This window comes from Cherax quadricarinatus, chromosome 5 (genome assembly GCF_038502225.1).
Source record: "Cherax quadricarinatus isolate ZL_2023a chromosome 5, ASM3850222v1, whole genome shotgun sequence".
Lineage (NCBI taxonomy): Eukaryota > Metazoa > Arthropoda > Malacostraca > Decapoda > Parastacidae > Cherax > Cherax quadricarinatus.
Window position 1 is genome coordinate 5450958 of NC_091296.1, and position 12783 is coordinate 5463740.

Here is a 12783-nt window from a genome sequence, read left to right on the forward strand (position 1 = left end):
GGCTAAAAGAGGTCAATATATCTGAAATGCGCAGGGAGACACTGGTCAGAGAAATAGCAAGCATCGAACTTAAGCTAAAAGAATCCTTTAGGAGTCAGGAATCGCGGGAAGAACTAAAAGCCATAAATGAAATCGAAAGAAACCCAAAGTATTTCTTCTCCTATGCCAAATCAAAATCGAGAACAACGTCCAGTATTGGGCCCCTACTTAAACAAGATGGGTCCTACACAGATGACAACAAGGAAATGAGTGAGCTACTCAAGTCCCAATATGACTCAGTTTTTAGCAAGCCGCTAACCAGACTGAGAGTCGAAGATCAAAATGAATTTTTTATGAGAGAGCCACAAAATTTGATTAACACAAGCCTATCCGATGTTATCCTGACGCCAAATGACTTCGAACAGGCGATAAATGACATGCCCATGCACTCTGCCCCAGGGCCAGACTCATGGAACTCTGTGTTCATCAAGAACTGCAAGAAGCCCCTATCACGAGCCTTTTCCATCCTATGGAGAGGGAGCATGGACACGGGGGTCGTCCCTCAGTTACTAAAAACAACAGACATAGCCCCACTCCACAAAGGGGGCAGTAAAGCAACAGCAAAGAACTACAGACCAATAGCACTAACATCCCATATCATAAAAATCTTTGAAAGGGTCCTAAGAAGCAAGATCACCACCCATCTAGAAACCCATCAGTTACACAACCCAGGGCAACATGGGTTTAGAACAGGTCGCTCCTGTCTGTCTCAACTACTGGATCACTACGACAAGGTCCTAAATGCACTAGAAGACAAAAAGAATGCAGATGTAATATATACAGACTTTGCAAAAGCCTTCGACAAGTGTGACCATGGCGTAATAGCGCACAAAATGCGCGCTAAAGGAATAACAGGAAAAGTCGGTCGATGGATCTATAATTTCCTCACTAACAGAACACAGAGAGTAGTCGTCAACAGAGTAAAGTCCGAGGCAGCTACGGTGAAAAGCTCTGTTCCACAAGGCACAGTACTAGCTCCCATCTTGTTCCTCATCCTCATATCCGACATAGACAAGGATGTCAGCCACAGCACCGTGTCTTCCTTTGCAGATGACACCCGAATCTGCATGACAGTGTCTTCCATTGCAGACACTGCAAGGCTCCAGGCGGACATCAACCAAATCTTTCAGTGGGCTGCAGAAAACAATATGAAGTTCAACGATGAGAAATTTCAATTACTCAGATATGGTAAACATGAGGAAATTAAATCTTCATCAGAGTACAAAACAAATTCTGGCCACAAAATAGAGCGAAACACCAACGTCAAAGACCTGGGAGTGATTATGTCGGAGGATCTCACCTTCAAGGACCATAACATTGTATCAATCGCATCTGCTAGAAAAATGACAGGATGGATAATGAGAACCTTCAAAACTAGGGAGGCCAAGCCCATGATGACACTCTTCAGGTCACTTGTTCTATCTAGGCTGGAATATTGCTGCACTCTAACAGCACCTTTCAAGGCAGGTGAAATTGCCGACCTAGAAAATGTACAGAGAACCTTCACGGCGCGCATAACGGAGATAAAACACCTCAATTACTGGGAGCGCTTGAGGTTTCTAAACCTGTATTCCCTGGAACGCAGGAGGGAGAGATACATGATTATATACACCTGGAAAATCCTAGAGGGACTAGTACCGAACTTGCACACGAAAATCACTCACTACGAAAGCAAAAGACTTGGCAGACGATGCACCATCCCCCCAATGAAAAGCAGGGGTGTCACTAGCACGTTAAGAGACCATACAATAAGTGTCAGGGGCCCGAGACTGTTCAACTGCCTCCCAGCACACATAAGGGGGATTACCAACAGACCCCTGGCAGTCTTCAAGCTGGCACTGGACAAGCACCTAAAGTCAGTTCCTGATCAGCCGGGCTGTGGCTCGTACGTTGGTTTGCGTGCAGCCAGCAGCAACAGCCTGGTTGATCAGGCGCTGATCCACCAGGAGGCCTGGTCACAGACCGGGCCGCGGGGGCGTTGACCCCCGAAACTCTCTCCAGGTAAACTCCAGGTAACTATTTATGCGTGCTTACCTGCACCTGAATGAACTTACACGAGCTGAGAAGAGCGTTCTCCTAGACTCTCCCTCTTCCTGCCTCTCCTAGATAATTCCTAGAACTGCCCCTGAGATTATACATGTGTTGTGAATGTGGTCTTACCTTTCCTGGCTCCCTGAATGTAACAATACTTCAAGACAGCGTGGTACAGATCGTTCACACGCTGGGTTACATTCTCGAATATCGGCGCGTTATGTAAACAATACATTTATTATCATTCTATCATGCAGGAGGAGCCACATGTCTATGGTGCATCCAGCAAGATAAGCAGACTCTTGGATGTCACTACCGCCCGGCTCCGGCTGAGTTACAAGTATCTTTGGCAGGTTAAATCACCACCACCAGATGTAGACCAAACGAAATGTAAACTTTGCCAGATGGACTACTGTCACACCTTGCGTCATTATATACTTGAGTGCGATCAAATTGATGAACTCAGAAACAACTCACTCAGAAATATTCTAGAAATATCAAAGCATTTTGTCCAGAGTGGTATATTACAAACCATTCTGGAAAAATACCCTGACTTTGCTCACTGTATAAGCTAATATTTGTATTAATAACTCATTGTAATTGTTATCAGGAGTGGACATGTGAATGGTTCACTGCCTTTGTAACCTGTTCAGCTATCAAAACTTTGGGTCCCAGTCCCTGGACCCATTATGTACCTCTGTAATCTTTTCTGACTACCGCCCACATGATGGGATGGGGTGCATAATACAAATATTAAATTATGTAAACAATAGCGTTATGTGAAGTGAAGAACATAGGGAAGAAATGAGGTTACGTTCCTGGACTCAATAACCCCAATTCCTGATCTGATTTTCATTTAGGATCTGGAAGATGCATTTCCTTGTTATGTATAATTTAAGAGAGTGAGTGCTGAAGTATTAGTGTTACTGTTGAAAGTATTATTAAAGCAGCAGCATTACTGTTGTAAGTGCTATGTTAACCCACAGGAGCGCCTCCACCACCCAAACATGCTATCAACCGAGGTATTTGGATAGAAGGTCTGGGTACCATCCTGGCTGGGCTCTGGGGCACCGGTAGTGGTACTACATCATACTCCCAGAACATTGGTGCCATCGGCGTCACTAAGGTACAGTATCCCAGCTTGAATGTGGCGTCATTGTGGTGCAGTATCCCAGCTTGATTGTGGCATCATTGTGGTAGAGTATCCCAGCTTGATTGTGGGGTCATTGTGGTACATTATCCCAGCCTGATTGTGGCGTCATTGTGGTACAGTATCCCAGCCTGATTGTGGCGTCATTGTGGCACAGTATCCCAGCTTGATTGTGGGGTCATTGTGGTACATTATTCCAGCTTGATTGTGGCGCCATTGTGGCACAGTATCCCAGCTTGATTGTGGCGTATGGCGTCATTGTGGTACAGTATACCAGCTTGATTGTGGGGTCATTGTGGTACATTATCCCAGCTTGATTGTGGCGTCATTGTGGTACAGTATCCCAGCCTGATTGTGGCGTATGGCGTCATTGTGGCACAGTATCCCAGCTTGATTGTGGCGTCATTGTGGCACAGTATCCCAGCTTGATTGTGGCGTCATTGTGGCACAGTATCCCAGCTTGATTGTGGCGTCATTGTGGCACAGTATCCAAGCTTGATTGTGGCGTCACTGTGGTGTCACTGTGGCACAGTATCCCAGCTTGATTGTGGCGTCACTGTGGCACAGTATCCCAGCTTGATTGTGGCGTCATTGTGGCACAGTATCCCAGCTTGATTGTGGCGTCATTGTGGCACAGTATCCCAGCTTGATTGTGGCGTCACTGTGGCGTCACTGTGGCACAGTATCCCAGCTTGATTGTGGGGTCATTGTGGTACATTATCCCAGCCTGATTGTGGCGTCATTGTGGTACAGTATCCCAGCCTGATTGTGGCGTCATTGTGGCACAGTATCCCAGCTTGATTGTGGGGTCATTGTGGTACATTATTCCAGCTTGATTGTGGCGCCATTGTGGCACAGTATCCCAGCTTGATTGTGGCGTATGGCGTCATTGTGGTACAGTATACCAGCTTGATTGTGGGGTCATTGTGGTACATTATCCCAGCTTGATTGTGGCGTCATTGTGGTACAGTATCCCAGCCTGATTGTGGCGTATGGCGTCATTGTGGCACAGTATCCCAGCTTGATTGTGGCGTCATTGTGGCACAGTATCCCAGCTTGATTGTGGCGTCATTGTGGTGCAGTATCCCAGCTTGATTGTGGCGTCATTGTGGCACAGTATCCCAGCTTGATTGTGGCGTCATTGTGGCACAGTATCCCAGCTTGATTGTGGCGTCACTGTGGCGTCACTGTGGCACAGTATCCCAGCTTGATTGTGGCGTCACTGTGGCACAGTATCCCAGCTTGATTGTGGCGTCATTGTGGTACAGTATCCCAGGTTAATTGGTGGACCAGAATGATTGAGAGTAACACTTGTTATGAGACATGTAAGAACACTGGTACATGTGATGAATGGTTTTGAAAACCGACAAGTTGAAGAATTGAGACACTTATGCAACACATGGGAATCTTTATTGAAGAAACGTTTCGCCACACAGTGGCTTCATCAGTCCAATACAAAGTAGAAATGGGTAAGGAGAGTAGAAGTATGAGGTAATCAGTCCCTCAACCTGGATTCGATGTGTTCAGTCCATCACTCTTGTAGTAAGTGCAGCATAGGGCCAGAGAGGTGGCTTATATACTGCGGTGAGAAGAGTTGAAGCAGGAGGAGGCGGGATCTTAGTGGGACCTGCCACTAATGTAAGTAGGTCATCGTCCAAAGGTTTGGGCAAGCGTTGAAGTCTTTGTACCAAGATTCCATGATGTTGCAGTGTCTGACAGATGTGATGAATGGTTTTGAAAACCGACAAGTTGAAGAATTGAGACACTTATGCAACACATGGGAATCTTTATTGAAGAAACGTTTCGCCACACAGTGGCTTCATCAGTCCAATACAAAGTAGAAATGGGTAAGGAGAGTAGAAGTATGAGGTAATCAGTCCCTCAACCTGGATTCGATGTGTTCAGTCCATCACTCTTGTAGTAAGTGCAGCATAGGGCCAGAGAGGTGGCTTATATACTGCGGTGAGAAGAGTTGAAGCAGGAGGAGGCGGGATCTTAGTGGGACCTGCCACTAATGTAAGTAGGTCATCGTCCAAAGGTTTGGGCAAGCGTTGAAGTCTTTGTACCAAGATTCCATGATGTTGCAGTGTCTGACAGATGTGATGAATGGTTTTGAAAACCGACAAGTTGAAGAATTGAGACACTTATGCAACACATGGGAATCTTTATTGAAGAAACGTTTCGCCACACAGTGGCTTCATCAGTCCAATACAAAGTAGAAATGGGTAAGGAGAGTAGAAGTATGAGGTAATCAGTCCCTCAACCTGGATTCGATGTGTTCAGTCCATCACTCTTGTAGTAAGTGCAGCATAGGGCCAGAGAGGTGGCTTATATACTGCGGTGAGAAGAGTTGAAGCAGGAGGAGGCGGGATCTTAGTGGGACCTGCCACTAATGTAAGTAGGTCATCGTCCAAAGGTTTGGGCAAGCGTTGAAGTCTTTGTACCAAGATTCCATGATGTTGCAGTGTCTGACAGATGTGATGAATGGTTTTGAAAACCGACAAGTTGAAGAATTGAGACACTTATGCAACACATGGGAATCTTTATTGAAGAAACGTTTCGCCACACAGTGGCTTCATCAGTCCAATACAAAGTAGAAATGGGTAAGGAGAGTAGAAGTATGAGGTAATCAGTCCCTCAACCTGGATTCGATGTGTTCAGTCCATCACTCTTGTAGTAAGTGCAGCATAGGGCCAGAGAGGTGGCTTATATACTGCGGTGAGAAGAGTTGAAGCAGGAGGAGGCGGGATCTTAGTGGGACCTGCCACTAATGTAAGTAGGTCATCGTCCAAAGGTTTGGGCAAGCGTTGAAGTCTTTGTACCAAGATTCCATGAATCTTGGTACAAAGACTTCAACGCTTGCCCAAACCTTTGGACGATGACCTACTTACATTAGTGGCAGGTCCCACTAAGATCCCGCCTCCTCCTGCTTCAACTCTTCTCACCGCAGTATATAAGCCACCTCTCTGGCCCTATGCTGCACTTACTACAAGAGTGATGGACTGAACACATCGAATCCAGGTTGAGGGACTGATTACCTCATACTTCTACTCTCCTTACCCATTTCTACTTTGTATTGGACTGATGAAGCCACTGTGTGGCGAAACGTTTCTTCAATAAAGATTCCCATGTGTTGCATAAGTGTCTCAATTCTTCAACACTGGTACAGTTTAAGAACACTGGTACAGTGTAAGAACACTGGTACAGTTTAAGAACACTGGTACAGTGTAAGAACACTGGTACAGTGTAAGAACACTGGTACAGTGTAAGAACACTGGTACAGTGTAAGAACACTGGTACATTGTAAGAACACTGGTACGTGGAACACCTGGGAAAGCCCCTTAACACCGTTTGTTTACGAAGAACACCATTTGCTGTGCGTGTTCACCTGGCATTGTCAGGTATCTTGCAATGCTAGACACCTAACTGCTAGATACCTAGCAGTGCCAGGTACCAAGCAGTGCCAGGCACAAGCCACATTTGGGTCATGACTCAATGGACTTCCTAGGTTGAATATGATAATGGTATACAATACCACATGGGGCAGCAGAAGCAGTGTAGAGATGTTAGGGCGATGTAATCAGTCCATCACTTTTGAAGACGTAGTTTGAGGTGGTCAGTCCCTCAGCCTCTGTATTTGACTGAAGAAACCTACTTGTAGGCAAAACACTTCGGAATAACGATACGCAACTGTTATACATGTCTTACCTATCTTCTTCCCGGGTTCTCGAGGTCTTCTTTAATGGATTTTGTGTGTTGACAGGAAGGGAATATGTAAATAGTTCATTACCTCTGTAACTTGTTCAGCTATCAAAACTTTGGAGTCCAGTCCCTGGACCCATTATGTACCTCTGTAATGTTGATGTACAGTCCCTGGACCCATTATGTACCTCTGTAATCTTTTGACTACCGCCCGCAGGATGGATATGGGGTGCATAATGAAGATATTAAACTGAGTAAAATTGACAGGTGGGGAGCCGTCGAGTGGTGGTGTACAGTGCCTGTATCATGCTAGTGTGTGGACTGGTGGGCAAGGTGGGCGCACTCTTCATCATCGTCCCTGAGCCCATCATAGGAGGCATCTTCTGTGTGGTGTTCGCCATGATCACTTCCGTCGGCCTCTCTACACTTCAGTACGTCGATCTCAACTCCTCCAGGAACCTCTTCGTACTTGGCTTTTCACTCTTCCTTGGCATCGCCTTGCCAGTGGTGAGTGGCTCTTCTGGAGTATATCTGGAGAGAGAGTTCCGGGAGTCAACTCCCCCGCGGCCCGGTCTGTGACCAGGCCTCATGGTGGATCTTGTACATGATCCGTCCTTCCGTCTACCTGTAGAAAACCATTTGTAAAAAATAACAAATGTGAAAAAATAGTGAATTTCAAAGCGCTTTTGTGATTTTTTTACTGTATCAAGCAACAGTGAGAAATCACGAAAGCACCTGGAAAAATTTCATTATTTTTTCAGTGTTTTTTTTTTTACATATTGTGATATCACTTGTTTACCGTAATCTTATTGCAGAATCATGCATGTGTAGACTATCTTTCTGCTACATTGCATTAGGATACCCCTGAGCAACCTTACTGCTACATATCAATAGTATTCAATACCAACAAGATGAATTAGACTCCAGTGCAACATCTTGGTATCTTGTAGACGTTCCGCCATCCAGTGGTTTTATTAATACAATACAGAAGTCTACAAGTAAATATACCCAGATGTTGCACACGTGTCTAATTCATCCATCTTATTGTTACACACAGTGGATGCAGAAACCAGAGAACGCTGCCATCATCCAGACATCCGTGCCTGTAGTCGACCAGGTACTCTCAGTGCTGCTCAAAACCTCCATGTTCATGGGGGGCTGCTTGGCCTTCATCCTCGACAACACTGTACCTGGTAGGTCCCTTCTACTACTGCCCTGTCTCTCTCGCTGCCTCCTGGTAAATCCCTGTCACCATTGCCCCGTCTCTTACTATCACCTGGTAAGTCCCACCACTGCCCCGTCTCTCTCTCTCTGTCTCTTCGTAGGTCCCTTCCCCCACTGCCCCATCTCTCTATCTCCTGACAAATCCGTCACCACTCCCCAGTCTATCTCTCGGTAAGACACATATGCAACAGTTAGGTATCTTTATTTCGAAACGTTTCGCCTACACAGTAGGCTTCTTCAGTCGAGTACAGAAAAGTTGATAGAAGCAGAAGATACTTGAAGACGATGTAATCAGTCCATCACCCTTAAAGTTTTGAGGTGGTCAGTCCCTCAGTCTGGAGAAGAGCATTGTTCCGTTGTCTGAAACAATATGAAACATATTGTTTCAGACAACGGAACAATGCTCTTCTCCAGACTGAGGGACTGACCACCTCAAAACTTTAAGGGTGATGGACTGATTACATCGTCTTCAAGTATCTTCTGCTTCTATCAACTTTTCTGTACTCGACTGAAGAAGCCTACTGTGTAGGCGAAACGTTTCGAAATAAAGATACCTAACTGTTGCATATGTGTCTTACCTAACAATCTGTCGGTATTTTATACCATTTCAATGTTCAGTCTATCTCTCACTCTCTCTCCTGATTTCTCGCCAGTTCTTTTCCGTTATCGGCATGCTGTGATGTGATCTTTCTTCTCCTGATATGGATATCAATCGAGATAGCTTAGTGGTGAGTGCTGAGGCTTCGTCAGCCAGGCCCGGGATCAGACCTACAGCCCTGATATAGTCTCTGACCTGATACACAAATAACCCGCACATAAAAGAGAGAAGCTTACGACGACGTTTCAGTCCGACTTGGACCATTGACAAAGTCACACTGACAAAGTCACAGTGTGACTTTGTCAATGGTCCAAGTCGGACCGAAACGTCGTCGTAAGCTTCTCTCTTTTATGTGCGGGTTATTTGTGTATCGTTCCAGTCACGGTATTGTGCCTTTTTTTGTTATTTGTCTCTGACCTGATGTCGTGTGTGCTTCAATGAAATGACCTGTATTGACCTATGGTGCCCTCAGGTACGCTGGAGGAGCGAGGGATGATCAAGTGGCGAGATCAACTATCACCCCAGACACAAGGGGACGACACCCCACTTGACTACTCCTGTTACAATCTTCCCTTTGGTATGAACGCCATCACCAGGTATGTGTCCGAACATCCTCTTACTCTATGTGTCCATATTTTTTCTTGTATGTGTTCAAGTGGGAGTTTTCTCCTGTATGTGTTCCTGCATGTGTCCTGCATCAAGTAATGTATCCCCTGTATGTGACTGTGCATGTGTTCTTCTCTATATAATACAGAGATATTACAGTCCCATGTTTTATTCTCACAGGTGGCGATGGACGAGGCTAGTGCCCATCCTGCCTACCTTCACAGGCTGGGGCATCGTCCAGAAACCCAGCTTGGCTCAGGCATAAGCTGGTGCCAGAGACCAGGACATAAGCTGGTGCCAGAGACCAGGACATAAGCTGGTGCCAGAGACCAGGACATAAGCTGGTGCCAGAGACCCGGACATAAGCTGGTGCCAGAGACCCGGACATAAGCTGGTGCCAGAGACCAGGACATAAGCTGGTGCCAGAGACCAGGACATAAGCTGGTGCCAGAGACCAGGACATAAGCTGGTGCCAGAGACCAGGACATAAGCTGGTGCCAGAGACCAGGACATAAGCTGGTGCCAGAGACCCGGACATAAGCTGGTGCCAGAGACCAGGACATAAGCTGGTGCCAGAGACCAGGACATAAGCTGGTGCCAGAGACCCGGACATAAGCTGGTGCCAGAGACCCGGACATAAGCTGGTGCCAGAGACCAGGACATAAGCTGGTGCCAGAGACCAGGACATAAGCTGGTGCCAGAGACCAGGACATAAGCTGGTGCCAGAGACCAGGACATAAGCTGGTGCCAGAGACCCGGACATAAGCTGGTGCCAGAGACCAGGACATAAGCTGGTCCCAGAGACCCGGACATAAGCTGGTGCCAGAGACCAGGACATAAGCTGGTGCCAGAGACCAGGACATAAGCTGGTGCCAGAGACCAGGACATAAGCTGGTGCCAGAGACCAGGACATAAGCTGGTGCCAGAGACCAGGACATAAGCTGGTGCCAGAGACCAGGACATAAGCTGGTGCCAGAGACCCGGACATAAGCTGGTGCCAGAGACCCGGACATAAGCTGGTGCCAGAGACCCGGACATAAGCTGGTACCAGAGACTCGGACATAAGCTGGTGCCAGAGACCAGGACATAAGCTGGTGCCAGAGACCAGGACATAAGCTGGTGCCAGAGACCAGGACATAAGCTGGTGCCAGAGACCAGGACATAACCTGGTGCCAGAGACCAGGACATAAGCTGGTGCCAGAGACCAGGACATAAGCTGGTGCCAGAGACCAGGACATAAGCTGGTGCCAGAGACCCGGACATAAGCTGGTGCCAGAGACCAGGACATAAGCTGGTGCCAGAGACCCGGACATAAGCTGGTGCCAGAGACCCGGACATAAGCTGGTGCCAGAGACCCGGACATAAGCTGGTGCCAGAGACCAGGACATAAGCTGGTGCCAGAGACCCGGACATAAGCTGGTGCCAGAGACCCGGACATAAGCTGGTGCCAGAGACCCGGACATAAGCTGGTGCCAGAGACCCGGACATAAGCTGGTGCCAGAGACCAGGACATAAGCTGGTGCCAGAGACCCGGACATAAGCTGGTGCCAGAGACCCGGACATAAGCTGGTGCCAGAGAACCCCGGTGACACTGACTGATCACAGAGGATGGTGCCATCTAGTTGAAGGTCTTATCACTGCTAAACCAACAGTGTTACCATAACTACCATACCATGGTACTGCCATCAATACCACACTAAGATGTCTTGGTACTGACTACCACAAAAGCGTAGAGGTCATGACGTCTTCCTGCCAGAGGTGACCCCAGACTACATAAGGTCAAGGTCACTTTATTCTGAGTGCAAGTCTTCCACACTGATCATCAAAATTGTTATGATAATAAAAAATAAAAATATACGCTCAGAATTTTTATTAATCCACTAAACTGTGCCCCCAAAAAATATGTTTGTTTTACTCCTGCATGGAGGTCAACACAGCCTGCTTGATCAGTCCTGACTCATGATTACTAATGGCACCTGTTAGTTACTTCTCCGTTCAGTATCTTGCTTCATATATGTTGAGCTTTAGCTCCTGGTCCCTCGTCCTATGTGAGGGGTATGTAGTCACCTACATGTAGTTCCAAGGGGTTAAGTCTTAGCTCCTGGGCCCCCCTTCCTGTGTGTGTATGTGTGTGGCGACGTAGTACGTGCGTGTGGCAGTGGTATGTGTATGTGTGTATGTGTGTGTGTGTGTGTGTGTGTGTGTGTGTGTGTGTGTGTGTGTGTGTGTGTGTGTGTGTGTGTGTATGTGTGTGTGTGTGTGTGTGTGTGTGTGTGTGTGTGTGTGTGTGTGTGTGTGTATGTGTGTGTGTGTGTGTGTGTGTGTGTGTGTGTGTGTGTGTGTGTGTGTGTGTGTGTGTGTACTCACCTATTTGTACTCACCTATTTGTGGTTGCAGGGGTCGAGTCGCAGCTCCTGGCCCCGCCTCTTCGCTGATTGCTACTAGGTCCTCTCTCTCCCTGCCCCATGAGCTCCATCATACCTCGCCTTAAAACTATGTATGGTTCCTGCCTCCACCACATCACTTTCTAGGCTATTCCATGGCCTGACTACTCTATGACTGAAGAAATACTTCCTAACATCCCTTTGATTCATCTGAGTCTTCAACTTCCAATTGTGACCTCTTGTGTCTGTGTCCCATCTCTGGAACATCCCGTCTTTGTCCACCTCGTCTATTCCGCGCAGTATTTTATATGTCGTTATCATGTCTCCCCTGACCCTCCTGGCCTCCAGTGTCGTCAGGCCGATTTCCCTCAACCTTTCTTCATAAGACAATCCCCGTAGCTCTGGGACTAGTCTTGTTGCAAACCTTTGCACTTTCTCTAATTTCTTGACGTGCTTGACTAGGTGTGGATTCCAAACTGGTGCTGCATACTCCAGTATGGGCCTGACGTAGATGGTGTACAGAGTCTTAAACGAATCCTTACTGAGGTATCGGAACGCTATCCGTAGGTTTGCCAGGCGCCCGTATGCTGCAGCAGTTATCTGATTGATGTGCGCCTCAGGAGATATGCTCGGTGTTATACTCACCCCCAGATCTTTTTCCTTGAGTGAGGTTTGCAGTCTTTGGCCATCTAAACTATACTGTGTCTGCGGTCTTCTTTGCCCTTCCCCAATCTTCATGACTTTGCATTTGGCAGGGTTAAATTCAAGGAGCCAGTTGCTGGACCAGGCTTGTAGCCTGTCCAGATCTCTTTGTAGTCCTGCCTGATCCTCGTCCGATTCGATTCTTCTCATTAACTTCACATCGTCTGCAAACAAGGACACTTCTGAGTCTATCCCTTCCGTTATGTCGTTCACGTATACCAAGAACAGCACAGGTCCTAGGACTGACCCCTGTGGAACCCCGCTTGTCACAGGCGCCCACTCTGACACCTCGTCGCGTACCATGACTCGTTGTTGCCTCCCTGTCAGATATTCTCTGATCCATTGCA

The 12783-nt window shown here is 47.2% G+C and overlaps 1 protein-coding gene across 4 annotated transcripts in view; it reads left to right on the forward strand.

Annotated features, from left to right (window-relative positions):
• LOC128684698 (solute carrier family 23 member 1-like) overlaps positions 1–9784 on the forward strand; it is a 66033-nt gene extending 56249 nt beyond the window's left edge. For 3 of the 4 annotated variants that reach the window (XM_070099436.1, XM_070099421.1, XM_070099429.1), the window contains exons 8-12: positions 3057–3196; positions 7190–7429; positions 7980–8115; positions 9217–9340; positions 9531–9783. In XM_070099436.1, the coding sequence (XP_069955537.1) occupies positions 3057–3196; positions 7190–7429; positions 7980–8115; positions 9217–9340; positions 9531–9615 (725 nt within the window). In that variant the 3' untranslated portion in view covers positions 9616–9783. Of the gene's footprint in view, positions 1–3056; positions 3197–7189; positions 7430–7979; positions 8116–9216; positions 9341–9530 lie in introns of all 4 variants that reach the window. The other variant, XM_070099412.1, reaches the window with a different exon arrangement.
• Positions 9785–12783: the final 2999 nt, after the last annotated feature.